Source organism: Tasmannia lanceolata, unplaced genomic scaffold, assembly GCF_043159265.1.
Source record: "Tasmannia lanceolata isolate RefF3 unplaced genomic scaffold, GAP_Taslan_0.1 ptg000037l, whole genome shotgun sequence".
Classification (NCBI taxonomy): Eukaryota; Viridiplantae; Streptophyta; class Magnoliopsida; order Canellales; family Winteraceae; genus Tasmannia; species Tasmannia lanceolata.
Window position 1 is genome coordinate 20,013,027 of NW_027518714.1, and position 18,541 is coordinate 20,031,567.

Here is an 18,541-nt window from a genome sequence, read left to right on the forward strand (position 1 = left end):
AATTTTATTGGTCATCACAAATCCGATCTATTGCTCTTGGTCCCACTCTCACCAAGATGATCCCAGATCATTGATCAGACATGATGGAAAGGAGGGGTCCTTTAAGAACCGTTGATTTTGCTCACCTTAATCTTGACATTGAACTTTGCCCTGTGATGATGACCTATCGGTATGACCAAATACTGGATCTCAAACTTCTTTGTCAGAAAATAAATCATCTACATCTATACTCAAGATGAGTTTTTTTTTTTTTTTTTTTGAATGGTAAAGAATTTTATTAAAGAAAACTAAAATAACAAGGGGAAACCCCACCGATCTCTATACTCAAGTTGAGTTGAATATCTAATTTCGAATCGTTTGGATACATAGGAGAGAACAAAGACACATGAAAATTGTGACTTTGCTATTTAAAGTTATAATAATAGAGATACATTGGCAAAATATTCCAAGAATTACTATTAATCAAGGGATTATTACCTAAACCTTAGGCTTAGATTCAAAATTAGGACAGAAAGAAAAGACACAGTAGCTCTAAAAGGCATCTCTATCCTTATTACATGGGCTTTCTCTTCTTCTGCAGCCTCCTCCACTTGAGGTATATCTGGTAAGATAGCCCACTGAATACCATGAACACACTCCCCCACTGCTTTGCAGACAAGGGATTGCCGCTAAGAAGCGAAGAAACGACGATACTCACAAACTTGCGTGTTGTAGTTATGGTAGTGTTTGCAAGGGAGCCGAAGCGGCTGATGGTCAAGAATATGAAATTCTGGCCCACTGCCCCGCAAAGGCAGAAGAGGAATATGTCCCACGCTGCTTCAGGGTGCTGCTTGCAGAATTTGACTGCCTCGAAACCGCTCCCTTGGCGGCCCCCACCGAACATGTAGATGACATTGTATATGGTACCCCATAGATTCATGCCCAACATTATATCCCACGCGCTTGTCTTTGGGTACCTGGTGACAAAATATGAAATATGCTGTGAGTTGAACTTTGTTTTTCATTAAAGGGAAATGATATCAGCACACCCGTGTTTTGATATCTTCACTAATGAATCTTTTAGTAGAGCAGTCAAAAGGTTATTACAGTCCCAAAAAGCTCTCACAAGCCAATTTAAAAAGAAAAGACAAGTTGGGTCTGCAATTATTAAAACATGGTTGTGCTGATATCATTTCCCTTCATTAAAACCAAAAGTTTGCTATACATGGTAGGGGGTGGGATATCCCAACACCAGTACACCAGAAACTACCTGAAATTTCCGAAAACCAGCAACTAGCAGCACAGAGATATGCTGTGAGTTGATGACAAGTACCAGTCAAGGATTTGGGACCTCCGGAGATGTTTCTTTATCAATATGCATGGATGCATGAATATGCAGTGACGTATGTGGATTATGCATTTCTGGTGTAAGAAGAGTAGATAGAAAGAAAGGCAGTTTCGAGTTTATGAGAGGGTGCATGAGAATGCATTTACTCACGAGATCAATATTCTTGAGGAAAGAAAACCTACTTGCCTACACCTTGAATGATGAGAGGAAATGATACATACAAGGAAAAAAGTGATGTTTCAGCTATTTTTAGAATGAAAGGGTAATTTTAATTTAACTAGGTACTTGGTATTGTAAAGAAACAAAGGTGATACAACTGATTAGAAGTTTGACCAAGCAAGGTCCTAGTCTCTGTTTTTTTTTTGGTAGGTAAGCTGAGATTGAACCTCTGACCTCAAGGTTGCAGAACAAAGCCTTTCACAAATGAAAAAGAATGCTCAACCCCAAAAACAATCCCATGTCTATATTTTTTTTTCTTTTTTTTTATAAGATTCCCATGTCTAAATTTTAGAACCATACCTTTTAACTGTGTAAAATATTGTCACATGGATCCTTCCATTAGTACCATAATAGGGTTTAGTTGAGTTCTAGATCTAGGGAATTTTCAGTGGCTTTTGAGAGAATTCATGCCCTTCCAGTAAAATGGATCCAGATTAAAACAATTTGATGAAACCATTTGGCCACTTAATTATATTCCGCATGGTAGGTTATTGTTTCAGCATAAAACTTTTGCCAAGATGAATTGAAACTTGAAAGATAACATTTCAAATAAAATTTCCAGAATTTTGTTTTCCCACATGTTGCAACATGAAACCCAAGAAAAATTGCTTTTTGTGCGGTGGGCTTTTATATAAGGATCTGCTACTAATTCAGAATATTTGCGGCTAAAACAACTTTTGTGTCTTTAAGGATCCAGTGGTTTAAAGAAAATAAATAAAGCTTCCTTGTCATTTCAAAACTCCCAACAGTTAAAACTTCCATAAATCCAAGGCAAAGAGTCAAATGTTTAAACTAACACACCTTGCTGATATGGAATCCTGAGTAGCATTAGTGAATCCATCCAATGCTAAGTTAAGAAAACACAAGCCATAGCCAAGAGGAGCATTTGGGTGAGCAAGCTTGCTTATGGTCTTTGAGCTGGTCTGTAACAAATCAAATGGCGAGGAGAGAAGGTAAGTGTTGAGCTCAAATTAAAAGTGCACTCGTATTGAGAAGATTAATGTAAAAAAAGTAGCAAAGGACACATTTTTCAATCTAAGTCCGGTGAAAACTGTGAACAGCATTGCCAGTGCTAGATTATACTAACGTCAAACTCAAGACTTGTATTTATGGTATTAAATAGAGATAAAAATATTTACCTTTAAAAGAGCAAAGGCGGATACGCCTCCGGCAACAAGGAAAGTGCATACATACTCAGGAAAAGTGTACTTGATACCATAAACAAGTGTACCCATCAGCATCACTGCATGAAGGGAAGTAATGCATTGGTCAGTCGTTACAACCATTACTCTAAGAAACTTATTGAGATCCAAAACACAGACTATTAAAAATCTTTGGAGCGTTGGGAATATATGAAGTTATAAAACAGGAAAAAAATGGAGAATGGGTGGTGGGAACATGGTTTCAGGGGAATCTAAAATTAAATATGAAGCAATTATTACATACAAATGTTCAATGGCCTACCCATGTCTTAAATTGTTGTTGAAATTGAGGTAAAAGCCTAAAACCCAATCGTCCATGTATGCGAACTTTCAAGTTTAGAGTAGCCACATGGTTTTCTAATCATGTGGTATTAGCATTTTAGAATCCAGAGCATCTTAGCAGAGATAGTTTTGTTTGCTGTTTCATATTTGAAGATTGAGGCAGGTTTGGTCTTTTTGTAGTTGCTCTCAAGATCTTCGTGGGAAGATCGCAAAGTTTAGAAATGGTCATTGCTTTTTGGAATCAGTAGGAGGTAGATAAGTGACTTTATAGATCTACAGCAGTGGAAGCATCTCGTGATGACTCACAGGTGTTCTTGGTTCAGGGTGCTGATCGAGCCTTTTGGGATGGAGGTTTTTGGTATTGTATAAAGAAAAAGTCAACTTATAGTAACTAAAGCTACGAGTGGTACTGTGGGTACTTATTTTTGTTTTCATGTTTTGGTCTAGGGTACACCCTGACCTATCATGCTATGTAAATGCAGGTTGGGACTCCAGGTCTCCAATGTAATTCTCATGGTATGAATACAATTGTCATTTTTCAAAAAAAATATTTGAAGATTCAAAAGTTTCGCATTATGTGTAATAAGCTGCAAATTCATTATTTAAAGGGTTGAGACGATTGATGACCAAGTTCTTACACATGGAAATTTATGTTATTAGAGATTTGGAAAACCATTGAAATTGCAACACTTGTAACCTAAGGTGTTCCTTCTGATTTTACTGTGCAGATTGTGCAATCATAACTCACAACAGATGCTATTGTACACGAAAAATGCACTTTTTAGAGCTCGTTTTTTTTTAATAGCAGACTGCTTGGTCAATTCTTTTTATGTATTGAGAAGTATGAGCAATTTAGGCTCAATGTCATGCTCTACAGGTCATTAGCTCTGACTTGCATGGTATTAATATTACATATATTCTCCAGCCACTGGATGTTTGTTTTTATGGGCAGCCACTGTGTTCGGTGCTAACTTAAATTTCTCGCAACAAATTCAAACTTCTCTGGGATTGTTTTCTTTTCAGATTCATATAGAAGCAAACTTTGAAGCAATTTTAGGCATTGTCCCACATAACATACAGAATCCACAAGTAGCAATACAAAGTTTCAAGAGAAGGTCAAGAACTTCAATTAATCCTTCTATAACCAAGTTAAAAGCTCACCTGGAATCATTTTTGAGGATTTTGCTAGTACCTGACAACAAATAACAAGGCCACATTAGCTACACCTTGAGAAAGCCTCCAGTCCAAGAATTACAAACGTTGAGAACATTCATATTCTGCAACCAAATCAATGAATTAAAGGCTATTCCCAATGACAATGCTGAAAATGCAATGAAGCTACAATATGGAAGCCAGGATGGCAAAAGATTTTCCAATGTGCAAATATCATTATTCAAAGAAAATCAACAATTTATATGTTAATCCACATAAGGATCAAATTATCAATTTACAAATAGTTAAAACACAGATAATTGAATATCCGAAAAAAAAAAACCCAATTGTTATATTAGCAGAGTTCATTTTACTATTCTATAGATAAACAATGCCATGAATTGCATTATAGGCGCATCCAAATCCCATTATACCGGTGCAGTTCCACCATACACTTGGGAACCCAAGTTCGGACAACCCATGCTCCACCAAAGATACACTCTTCCACAAAGGGCCAAAGATTACTCACAAAAGAGAGCAATGGAAGTTGATTGCCCCAAGTATTTGTGTCAATTGCAATAATATCCTTCAATTCAAATACTAATGCATAGTGTTAAAATGGAGATGTCATCCACCATAGAAATAGGGAGCATGAGGACCAAAGTCCACCCACACGTGCAATGATAAACAGTTAACCCAAGGAAATGGAGATCAAGTTCAATGGAATCTTCAGAGTCCAACACAAAAATGCAACCAGGAAAAATCTGTACCAGCGCTCCTGGAGGAATCTTAAGAAGCAACAAATAAAAAAGAGCTGTTGTCTCTTCATAGCTTGTAGCCTTCTAGGCCCCAAGAGGGTTTCTCTTACATGCAAGGTTCTGAAAATCAGAGTCGAATTACAAATCGTAACAGGGTTCGAATCGTAAATCGTTCAACCCACGAATCGATTTGAATTGTAAGATTCGAATTGTAAATCGTAAGATTTTAACAACAGAGTTACATGTAATGGCCTGATAGGTGAGAAGGATACCCCCATTTCCCACACCAGAAGTTATCAACTGAAACATGCATTTAGAATTTCAAATTTCCATACAGTTATTGTCTCGGCCTTAATTTGTAACTGTTGGCAACTGGCACCAAATCTGTAGTCTGTGTGAGCCCCTAAGTAAATACACATTCTAAGTAAAAGTTAATAATTCATAGAAACAGGTATTCTCTGCTCACATTTACTTGGACCTTATATATCAATTTAGAATATCATTAACTTGAAGGCAGCAGGTGAAGTAATTATGGAATCAAGTCGCTTCCTTGCAGCCTCAGAGGGATCTCTGTTCTCAACTCAATAATTTCTAGATTCCAGATTTTGCATCAGGTTGGCCAACAATCAGTTTTGGACTAACAATTGTTTCTCAAAATCCAAACCAAATGGGACCCAAGGAAAAAAAAATACAAAACCTATATTTCAAAGTTCAAAATTCAAACTTCAAGTATCCACCTGTGCAGAAGTTGGAAGTTCAAAAGCTCAAAAAATCTGCATGACGCATATCTATAATCAAGAAAAATAGACATGTTGAAATCTCCTGCAGGTGCAAATAAATGAGAGCAACCATCAACTTCCAGACCAAGAAAGCGAATCGACCATAGCACGCCAACCGTTCGGCACTATCTGAACCGGACTGATTTCATAGTAATTCAAGATACGCACTCATGCACCAGAAACTGAAAACCAACCCAAAACATGTCTCCATACATCGACAAGCCGGCGCATTCATCACACGTCCATGCACCGGACTTGGGGATACGTAGACTGACCGAGGACAGGACATGATACTCCACCACGACTTGGAAAGGGCCTTCTTTGCAACTGCTACAAATCCTTTCTGGCCCCTCACATCTGAAGCCGACTGCTCACTCCCCACACCTCCTCATCCCCACAAGGAGGATCAGACCATGCGGCCCCACGACAGACACATAACCCTCAAAGGGCTTAGCCCTCTCGAGTAATTCACAGACTAGAGAAAGGTCCTCAACCCTAACCAGAGGCCCGTCTCCGGGCTTAGACCCTGATTCAGACGTCTCAACCGAACGAGACATGACTAGAAGTAAAGCGTTCTCGGCAATAAGACTTACCAGGAAGAGGTGAGAAAGATGAAGATCGACCAGACCGATTTGAAAGGCTCGAGTGCAACGACAAGGACAAAACTGCACAGCCACACAGAGAAAAGCAAAAGTGAAGGAATGGAGTTCTGGCTTTTTATAGACCACTGCCACTTGAAACAACGCTCTAGATAGCTGCCACTTGTCTCAGCAGCCCGATTTGCGCCGTGTGGGTTCCCCCATCATTGCCTACTCTTGTGCAGAGATTGAGGTGCCTATTTCAGATAACGCGCACACACACGCTTAACTGCCATGAGAATTTCAAAATTCCCACCAAACCTCCTCATCCTCACAAGGGGGATCAGACCGTGTGGTCCACGACTTGCAACTGACGCAGAACCCTCAAAGGGCAAGGCCCCCTCGGGCAATTCCAAATCGGAAAAGGGTCCCAACCTTAACTAGGGGCCTATCTCCAAGCTTAGACACTCATTCAGACGTTTCAACCAAACGAGACATGATTAGTAAGTAAAGGTTCTCGGCAAGAAGACTTACCGGGAAGAGACGATAAAGAAGATTGACCGGACCACACCGATTCAAAAGGCTCGAGTACAGCGACAAGGACAAAACCGCACATCTTCTCAAAGAAGAGCAAAAGTGAAGGAATGAAGGAGATCTGGCTTTTTATACACCACCGCCGCTTGAACCAATGCTCAGGATCGTTGCCGCTTGTCTCAGCGGCCCGATTAGTGCCACATGGGTTCCCCCATCATTCCCTACTCTTGTGCAAAGATCGAGGCGCCCATTTCAGATAATGGGCACACGCACTTAACCGTCATGAGAATTTCAAAATTCCCGCCAAACCATGTGCCACGGACGAAGGATCGAAGCCAAACCACCTCAATCGGCGACCAGATCATCCCTCCAGGAACCTTCGACAAAAGGAACCCTAGACCCAGGGACTCTCCCGCAGGCCCAGAATCGGTTTGACCCGACGGAGGAGACCCAATATACTTCTCGGTCTGTATTGGCCCAAGGAAGTGGTGAGCTACATGTTGGGGGTAAAATCGAGCCCCAATCGTGCATTGGAAGGTGGCTTGGGGCCGAAGCATCCCCGAACGAACGTCGCCACGCGGCATAATAAGACTAGCACCGCACACGGTGACCCAACCAACATGACACGCCAGCACGGTACAAGCCATGTGCTGCCCTGACACCCACAACACAACCACATGGGCCATGCTGCGATCCTTACTAATCATGACACTACTACGCAATGTCTCATCGTCGATCATACCACCGTCGTGCAGCGTCTGAGCGGTCTTGCGGGCCGACACTGGTGCCAATGCCAACGATTGCCCCAATGACACGCCACCGTCACCACACAAGCCACGGAACCTTTGCCTATAAAAGGTTCGAGCGTAACGCTCTGATAACAATTCTAGACTTTTCCTTGTGCTTAGCTCCATCTATTGCCTTAAACTGATTTGAGTGTTGAAGGGGTTCCCCGGAGTTCCAACTCCGGGCATACCTAACCCCTGTTTGAGATCACTTTGCCGATCGTCGATCCGCTGGTGCTAGGCCAGGAGGGATCTATTCACGCACTCAGCCAGATTTGAGCCGCAACAGATGGGAACAGAGATAGAGGTCGGTATTTTTTCAAATTCTAGGTTATAGATACTAATACAGTGGCCCATGCCATGAGTTAAGACTTAAGATACAAGACATGTCACCAATAGAACATAGCTTGATTAACTTCGAAGATGGGCCTAATAGTAAATTTATAATAGCATCTATAAGACTCACATACTCAAAATTATAATTGCAAAAATGTGACACTAAAAAGCAAAAGCATGATAGTTTATTCAAAGAGATTAGCATATGTTTCGAACATTATAGTTATTTTAACCACCAAAAGTATCAAAGAGTATCAGTACCATATCAATATCGTATCGTATCAGCCACAATATGTAGGGCCTATACAAGTATATGGTATCATAGATTGAAACATGCCTGTGCTGGGTAACTGATGTACTTTAATGCCTCAATTCCCATTGCTGGACCAATTGTGTTTGTAATGCTGGCACTCCAATAGGTCCACCAGGGAGCACCACCAGAGCTGCTTCTGGACCAAAGCTTTATCACTGTTGAAAATCCATAAAATAACTATAGTTTAAAGAACAGCTTAAATAAACTGAAAAAATAATATACCAAAAAACTGGACTTCTCACAAAGAAAAGGAGTAAATAAAACTTACATACTAAAAAGGAGTAAATAAAACTTACTTATCAATGACCAAATAAGGCAAACAACATTTTGCACAAGATTCAAAAATGAAAGATGTTCAAACCGCTTCCCATCAGGGCCAAATCTCTTCGTGGACCTGAAAACAAGATGAGGCATTTTAAAAACGCTTCTACATCTCATATCAACTAATAAAAGGCAAATCAAAATCATTTACTTAAATGGAATACAAGAGGATGGAAATCATTAGGTCAGTTAAAAAGCAATCACGCTCGTTTTTTCACCTAAGCAATCATTGTTCTCTTTATTAAAGTACTTTGACTTTATACTTATCCTTTTTCACTTTTGGGGAATAAGTTAACGTGTAGTCACCCCTTTGTTCTCTCTCCTTGATTTACTAAGGGATTTCACTATATTCCCTATTTTATAAAATTTCAAGTCCAACACTCGTGAAGCTCTTCATAAAATTACATGGGGAGCTGGTATTATTACCTTTAAAATTATGCACTTTCAAGTTTCGACCACAAAAATACATCAACAAACTCCAAAATAGCACAATATAGTATAATCTACTCCCACATATAGTACTGAATCCTAATGATTAAAGTACCTCTCCACTTCATCTCTAGCTAGATAATCCTCCATTTCATTAGCCGCTCTTGGAATGTGCCTAAACGATGAAGGCAAAATGGCAAATATGATGGTATTTATCAAATAATGTCAAGCATTTCCAAAACAAATCTAGCCAGTCTACATGGCAGGAGAGATAGCCTCATTGCACATCCTATCACATTCTTTTAGTTCCCTTCGACGATAAGCAAACCATATAATTCCTCCGGAAAATATAATCCCCCAACACATTTCTAAACACTTATTATGTTGGGCCCGGGCTTCCCATGAGAACTACCATCATATTTGAGCTTAATGGTATTACTGTATTAGAGGATGGGAGACACCATCCAGGTTTCAATTTTTAAGTGCTGCCATCATCCAATTCTTAAGAATATCCTCATAACTAAGAAGCCACAAGAAATAACCTTGGCCTTGCTCATCTTATTACGGAGATTCTAATGGCCATGATTTAACACTACAAGACTTTAATTTAGTTCTTTCTGAGATCTTTTCCCAAAATGGGCCACAAGACCGTATGGGGGGGTCACTTTCCAAAGCACTCTTCCTTCGTTTACGAGCAATAGGGGAAAAAGAGCCTTCACCTAAAATCAAAGAGTTAGATGATTCGGCCAAAAATCACCGTGAGAATCTAGACTTCAAGTGTTCGGTTGGAAACAAAGGGAAGCCATGCACCTCCTCTAATATCCTGAGAGAAAGAGAAAGCCCATATTCTTCTCATTGAAGGTTCCTCAAAAAAACTAGAGACGCTACTCTGTAATATTATGAGAGAGAGAGAGAGAGAGAGAGAGAGAGAGAATGCTCATATTTGTCTCATTGAGGGTTCCTCCCAAAAACTGGAGACCGTAGTCTCTCTCTCTCTCTCTCTCTCTCTCTCTCATATCTTGAAAGAGAATGTTCATATTCATCTGATCGAAGGTTCCTCCCAAATACTAGAGATCATAATCTCTCTCTCTCTCTCTCTCTCTCTATATATATATATATATATATATATATATATATATATATATATATATGAGGAAACTGTTGGTGAGCTAGCTTGCCCAATCACATGGGGGCCCACTTTGTTAGGATGATCCAAACCATTCATTTGAAAGTCCCTTACATAGATGGGGGGTGTACCAAAAATCAGCTCCATAGGATCATCCTAACCCCTCCATTTGTGGAGGACAAAAATGGACAGACACAAATCTGCCCCATTTTTGTCCTCCACAAATGGAGGGGTTAGGATGATCCTATGGAGCTGATTTTTGGTACGCCCCCTATCTATGATAAGGCCTTGCAAATGAATGGTTTGGATCACTCCCCAAAATGTGGGACCCATGTGATTGGGCAAGCTAGCTCACCATAAGTTTGGTGAGCTTAACAGTTCCTCTATATATATATATATAGAGAAAACATTTCCTACACACTTGTGTAGATAAGTTACCTACACACTAGCTTAAAATACAGTGGGGGCCCACATTGTTTGGGTGATCCAAACCATTCATTTGAATGGTACTCACAGAGATAGGGTGTCCACAAAAAATCAGATCCATAGGATCATCCCAACTCTACGATTTGTGGAGGTAAAATGGACGTGTATAAACCTTCACAAATTAGTCCATTTTTTGCCTCCATAGTTTGAATGGTTGGGATGATCCTATGGATCTGAGTTTTTGTGGACACCCTATCTATGTGAGGACCATTCAAATGAATGGTTTGGATCACCCAAACAATGTGGGCCCCCACTGTATTTTAAGCTAGTGTGTAGGTAACTTACCTACACAAGTGTGTAGGAAATGTTTTCTCATATATATATATATATATATATATATATATATCCTGAGAGAGAATGCTCATACTGGTCTCATCAGTGGTGCTTTATAAATTCAGTAACAAAGGTCGTTGGATGGCGAAATCACCAAAATCTGATCTGAGAAGCATGTTAAGTAGATCAAATTGATTTGAATCAACCTCCTTAATCGACCAAATTAGCAAGTTTCAATTGAATACTAATCAGTTTGAGTCGAATTCAAGAGAAGTTGAATTGATTAAAGTACTGAAAAATCCCATAAGGCATGTGATTTCAATCTCTACAAAGGGGCAATGGAGAATGAAACTTGAACCTTCAAATACCTTGATTCAGCTTGACTTCCCGAGAAGTTCAATAAGCAAATCTGTTGATCGCATATCTTTGACCATTTGATCATATGTGTTGGAATGGACAGTGGTGATAATACCTCGTAAATTTCATAGCATAGATCTAATAAAGATCCCAGCCACATTTATCATAGGTCTTATGATTCGATGGGCCCATATATGACGATCAGGGTTGATCACAAGCTATTACCCAAGTGATCATTTAATTAGGATGGACACTTGTGATGATGCTTTTTTAAATTCCACATATTTTAACTAATGATATGATATATATATATATATATATATCCTGAGAGAGAATGCTCATACTGGTCTCATCGAAGGTTCCTCCTAAAAACTAGAGACCACACTCTCTTAGCAAGCTCACCCCACTATACTCAATTTGGCAATGAGGGCTACAGAAACATGACTCACCTAACCAAAGATCTTCCCTAGACCAAATCCAATCCCCACCTACTCAGAAAACCTAACCTCAAAGTTAAAGACTTTCTTGAAGATGCAGACTACCATATTACCAAGGCCTTGCCTAAAATGAAGATGTGGACTGCCATAATACTAAAACCTTGCCTAAAAGAGGGTTTCCCCACTCCCACTCCAATCGACATGATCCCATTGATTTACCATCCACCTATACATCCCATAAGAAGTATCTTAAACTCAACTCAACTCAACAAAGCCTTTGTCCCAAACTAGTTGGGATCAGCTAAATGAATCCTTTAGAAAAATTTTATGAAGAAGGTAAAAGGAATCTACCCGGCTCTAATCCTGGCTCTAGTTGGGTTGCCTAAAATAAAGATGTGGACTGCCATAGTACTAAAACCTTGCCTAAAAGAAGGTTCCCCACTCCCACTCACTCCAATCGACATGATCCCATTGATTTACCATCCACCGATACATCCCATAAGAAATATCTTAAACTCAACTCAACTAAACAAAGCCTTTGTGCCAAACTAGTTGGGGTCGGCTAAATGAATCCTTGAGAAAAATTTCATGCAGAAGGTAAAAGGAATCTACCTGGCTCTAATCTTGGCTCTAGTTGGGTTCTTCTACGTGGATCATTTTCTTCCATTCTATCTTATCCAAGGTCATGTTCTCTGTTATGTTCCTAGCTATCAAGTCTTTCCTCACTGTTTCTACCCATGTTGTTTTCGGTCTGCCCCTACCTCTTTTTACTCCATCAATTTGGCATGAGTCGCCACTTCTCACTGGAGCATCCAAAGGCCTACATTGGATATGTCCAAACCATCTTAAGCGGTGCTCTCTCATCTTCTCCTCAATTGGTGCCACCCCCACCTTTTTACGAATGTCTTCATTTTTAATTCTATCTAACCTTGTGTGGCCGCACATCCATCTAAGCGTTCATATCTCCGTTACACTCATCTTATGCACCTGCTGCTTCTTGGTGGCCCAACATTCTGAGCCGTACAGCATGGCTGGCCTCACAGTTGTCTTATAAAACTTTCCCTTCAACTTGGTAGGTATTTTACTGTCACACAGAACTCCTGAGGCAAGCTTCCACTTCAACCAACCTGCTTTTATTTTATGGTTAACATCATCTTCAATCTCTCCTTCCTTATGTAGAATTGAACCAAGATAGTGAAAGATATCCCTCTTAGGTACCTGCTGTCCAATCATATTTTCTACATCCTCGTCCCGCCTCCTTACATTACTAAAGTTGCACTCCATATACTGTGTTTTAGTCCTACTCAGTCTAAAACCTTTGGATTCCAAAGTAGTTCTCTATAACTCTAACTTAGCATTTACTCCTGCTTTGGTTTCGTCGATTAATACTATGTCATCTGCAAATAACATACACCACGGCACCTCATCCTGGATACCATCCGTAAGCTCATTCATAACTAGCGTAAAAAGATAAGGGCTTAGAGCTGATCCTTGGTGCAGTTCTATTGTAATTGGAAACTCACTAGACGTGCAATCTGTGGTTTTGACACTAGTTACTGCTCCATCGTACATATCCTTAATCACATCAATATATTTAGTAGGCACTTTTTTCCTTTGAATGACCCACCACATAATACTCTTGGGAACCCTACCATACACTTTCTCCAAATTAATAAAAACCATATGAAGGTACTTTTATTTTCTCTAAATCTCTCTATTAACCGCCTAATCAAGAAGATAGATTCCATAGTCGATCGTCCGGGAATGAAGCCAAACTAATTCTCTGACACCTTAGTCTCTTTTCTTAGTCTATGCTCAATTACCCTCTCCCAAAGCTTAATAGTATGACTCATTAGCTTAATTCCCCGATAATTAGTGCAACTCTGAATATCCCCTTTATTCTTATAAATAGGTACTAATGTACTCTTCCTCCACTCATAAGGCATCTTCTTAGTCTTCAAAATATTTTTAAATAATCTAGTTAACCAAACAAAACCCACATCACCCAAGCATCTCCAAGTCTCAATAGAAATATCGTCAGGCCACTTAGCCTTACCTAATTTCATATTTTTCATAGCTACTCTTACATCTGATGTTCAGATTCTATGAACAACCGTCCGGTTTGTATCATCAAAAGCGTTATCAGGTTCTCCCAAATTCGCTACAGGTTCCCCATTAAACAACTTATCGAAGTAACTTCTCCACCTCTCTTTAATCTCGTTTTCTTTTACTAACAATCTTTTATTCTCGTCATTGATGCATTTTATATGATTCAAGTCCCTGCTCTTCCTTTCTCTCAACTTAGCAAGCTTATAGACATCTTTTTCACCATTTTTCGTCCCTAACCTATGGTACAAATTCTTATATGCCTTGCCTCTAGCTTCCCTTACTGCCTTTCTTAGCTTCTTTTCTAGCCAATTTAGACTTCTCAATGTTCTCCTCATTTCTACACTTATGCAAACATTTATAACACTCTCTTTTACACCTAATCGCCTTTTGGACCTCCTTGTTCCACCACCACGTCTCTTTAGACGGCGGCCCATACGAAGTATCTTAAGATGTCTTTTATGCTACACCACTAGAGAGGGAAGCTTTGTTAAGGGTTATGTTCCTCCAAAGATGAGTAACTTTTCTTCAACAACACTAAACCCAACCACCAAACTTCTCCCCAAGTTAGTTTTGAGGACAAAAATCACCAAAAAAATGAACTCTTAATCTTCTTTTTTTTTTTTTTTTTGAACGGTGATTTTATCAATGAAAAGCAAAGCTCAATGACCAAGGCCCCCAACAACAGACACCCCCCCCCCCTTCTCTCTCTTTCCCCAAGTGTGAACCCTCAAGGTGGGAAGAAGTCAAATGACCGGCCGACTCCCGTTCGCACTAGCAAATTAGCATCCGAATTTGCCAAGCGCCAGAAATGACATATCTTTGTATCAAGCCCATCCAAAGAGTCCCAAATCTCCTCCATGGCATCTGTGAACTGCCATGAGAAATAAGCCGCCTCTCACCCACCTGGCCACATTGAGGGAGCCTCCCTCAACAATCAAATCTTGTATCTGATCCCTCGAAGCTACTCGAATTCCACTCAAGAGGGCCCTTATCTCTGCCTCGATAGCATCAGCCTCACCTAATGGGCATGAGAAGGCCCACAACACCTCATTGACCACGTTTCTTAGCAGGCCTCCAATACCAGCCAAACCAACGTTACCCAAACTAAAACCATCAAAGTCCAACTTTAACCTCACAGGCGATGGATGGGTTCATTTGAGCGTAGGGCACGCCAAGTGAATATTTTGCTCATTTTGATCATCTCCAAGGCCCAATGGAAGGATGTCACCAACACACCACTGAATATGAGGGTCGATGCCCACTAAACAATAACCCAGAAAAATTGTTTTTGAATAATCTGCATGCCTTCAGATTTGCCTTTGAATAATCTCTTGTTCCTCTTCTTCCAAATAAGCCACAGAGTGACAGCTAATAATAGGTTACCAAAACGATCTGTCTCTAGTTTGGCCAGTAGGCAAAACACCATAATTCAATATGATTGACGATGCGCTCAAGTAGAACCCAATAAACTCCAAAGAGACCGAAGAAAAAGTACCACAATTCATGTGAAAACTAGCTATGGAGGAGGAGATGGTTGACTGAATCAGCATTAGATGGGTAAAGAACATAATGATTGACAATTATCTTATGTCTCTTGCGAACGTGATATCCCGTGATGATCTTATCTAGGCATGCTGACCAACAAAAGTTATTAACCCTCAAAGGCGATTTAATTTTTCAAACTACCCTACTTGGTGTGGGCACATCTTCTGACCAACTATTATAGAAAGATTTGATGGTGAATACCCCCAACAACATTCATTTCCACTCTTTTATCCTCACCCCTCCGTTTTATGTAAATTGAGTTGATTCTAGCAAGAAAGTTCATGATGTCATCCATCTCTCGATCAAACAAGTTCTCCATGAACTTGAAATTCCAAGTTGCTATATCATGAACTCTACTGAATGATTCAGCCACACTCATTTCTTTAAGGGAAGCCATTGAATAAGGGAAGTCCTACTTTAATGCTCTATCCCCACACCAGTTATCAAATCTAATCCTCACCCCGTCTCGTTACTAAAACGAAACCCTTTTTGGAATAGAGGCATGAACTTCATGATATCTTTCCAAGCTTTTCTCGTTAATATCCTTCTTCTTACCAAGCTTTTCTCATTAATATCTACTCTCATGAGGAACCCACTATCTACGACCAAGCTGTCCAACGTGCTCGTTGGCGAACTGCCATGGCAAATGAACTCCAAGCTCTTGAAGACAATGGGACTTGGACTATGCAGGCCTTACCCATTGGAAAACGACCCATTGGTTGCAAATGGGTTTACAAAATCAAATATCGGGCAGATGGGACAATTGAACGCCATAAGGCCAGACTGGTAGCCAAGGGATATACTCAAACAAAAGTCCTTGACTATCATGAAACTTTTGCCCCGGTTGCAAAACTTGTCACTGTCCGAAGTCTTCTAGCTATTGCTTAAGCTAAAAAATGGAAATTGCATAAATTAGATGTCAATAATGCTTTTTTGCATGGAGATTTACTAGAAGAGGTTTACATGGCACCATCTCCCGGATATGTCAGCAAGGGGGAGAATCATGTATGTAGGTTGAGGAAGTCCTCATATGGACTTAAACAGGCTTCTAGACAGTGGTTTGCGAAATTCTCTACTGCTCTTCAAGAAGCTAGCTATACTCAATCTGTCGCAGATTATTCTCTTTTCACTCTTAAAAGAGGGCACTTTTTTATTGCTGTCCTAGTGTATGTGGATGATGTGATTATTATTGGGAATGATGATTTGGCAAACATACAGTTGAAAGATTTTCTCCACAAGCGATTTCATATCAAAGACCTCGGCACTCTAAAGTTTTTTCTTGGCATAGAGGTCGCTCGTTCTAGTAAAGGGATTTTTCTTTGCCAGCACAAATACATTCTTGATATCTTGAATGAAACGGGACTTCTTGGCTGTAGACCAGTTGATTTTCCAATGGAACAACAAACCCGTTTATGTGCTGACCAAGGAGATCTTTTGGAGAATCCTGAATCTTACAGACGTTTAGTCGGGAGACTAATATATCTCATGATAACACGTCCTCACATTAGCTTTTTTGGTTCATCAACTTAGCCAATTCATGCAAAATCCTCGCAAACCTCATCTTGATGTTGTTCATCGTGTTTTGAGATACCTCAAAGGAACTCCTGGCTTTGAAATTTTGCTACTTGCCGACAATAACTTACAGCTCTCCACATATTGTGACTCGGATTGGACTACTTCCCAATGACTAGAAGGTCCAACACGGGATACGTTACCTTCCTTGGATCAAGCCCGATTTCTTGGCGTGCTAAAAAGCAAACCACGCCTATAAATATCGATCGAAGGCTAAAACTTGTTGCGAGCTCACCTGGTTAAAGTATGTGCTTCATGACCTTGGGATCTCACATTCACAACCCATGCACCTCTACTGTGACAGTCAAGCTGCACTTCACATTGCCGCCAATCCCGTTTTCCATGAACAGACCAAGCACATCGAATTGGATTGTCATTTCGTGCGGGAGAAAATACAATCTGGACAGCTTGTTACAAATTATGTTCCTACCAAAGTTCAATTAGGCGAGAACAGTTTCGTACACTAAGTCGCAAGCTTGGGGTACGGATCTTCACCCACCAGCTTGACGGGGAGTGTTTACAGAGATATGCCACATTTCTCTCGTATTTCTTTCCTATCTCATTCATCTCTATCTCTTGTATTTTAGTTTTATCCGATCCCTACAATCTTTGGATGACTATGTACGCTATATACATTTTGTGGAAGAGAAAGTATACCCAGTTTTGAGCAAATTCTTCACAAATTACCTCCGGATTATGCTTTACTACTAACCTCCTTGTACATCAACATTTTATAGCTACAAATCCCCCAAATTCTACCTCAAGTAGCACAATCTCAAATCCCCACAGCTTAAAAAACCAAAGCCTATCACGATCCAATAAATCAATCAAGAGAAAATCCATCACTTTTAATAAAATTACATCTCTACACAAAATAACCACACACTTCATGCAGTAAACAATGTAAAGCTGAAATTTCACAAAGAAACGAGATCCATCAGACATCTACCTCATCAAATCTCAGTAATTCAACATAAAAGAAAATTCATGCTTCCAAGTAACAGAATCAAGTTAGAAATAATCAAGATACAAATTTAGAAAAACGAAGAACTGAAGGAAAATTTATTAAAAAAAAAAAAAAAACTCACAGAGTTTCCTGAAGAATGCCTTGTGAAATGTATGCCGACCAGATCCCGGCGACACAGAAGGCCAACACCAGAATCCGGCCGATTCCGGAGCCTTGACCTCCCATTCCCGCAAGGAATTCGCCGGAAAGTTCTAGTCCAGAGCAGAAGTAGAAGCAGAGAAAAATAAGGATTTGAGAACAAGTGGGGCGAATGCGTACGGGGTTGGAAATATCATCATCGCCCTTGAAAATTTGTAATTGTATAGATCCGAAGATCTGTCAAACGGGTGGGTCGGGTCGGGTCGGGTCGGGCCGGGTAAAAATGACCCAGAATTTTACCGGTCACTATTTGGTGGACCTGGACCACACCCACACGGGCCGGATTGACCTGCTGGTCACCCATTTTTTTTTTTTTTTATTTAGAATTTTGGTTGTTTTTTTTTAAAAAAAAACCTCTTTGGCACGTGTCACATCCTCTGAAAACCTTTCAGTCTCTTCATTCTTTTCTTTCTCCATCTTTAATAGCTTTCACTCTATTCTTTCTTTTCTTGTGTT

The 18,541-nt window shown here is 40.0% G+C and overlaps 1 protein-coding gene across 1 annotated transcript; it reads right to left on the reverse strand.

Moving 5' to 3' along the window:
• Window positions 1-317: 317 nt before the first annotated feature.
• LOC143860921 (UDP-galactose/UDP-glucose transporter 3-like) lies at window positions 318-18,224 on the reverse strand. Its single transcript, XM_077371777.1, has 7 exons — window positions 18,009-18,224; window positions 8,562-8,659; window positions 8,290-8,420; window positions 4,192-4,222; window positions 2,686-2,789; window positions 2,348-2,469; window positions 318-956 (listed from the first exon to the last, which is right to left on the reverse strand). The coding sequence occupies exons 1-7, from the start codon at window positions 18,110-18,112 to the stop codon at window positions 554-556; spliced, it is 993 nt and encodes a 330-aa protein (XP_077227892.1). The 5' UTR covers window positions 18,113-18,224; the 3' UTR covers window positions 318-553.
• Window positions 18,225-18,541: the final 317 nt, after the last annotated feature.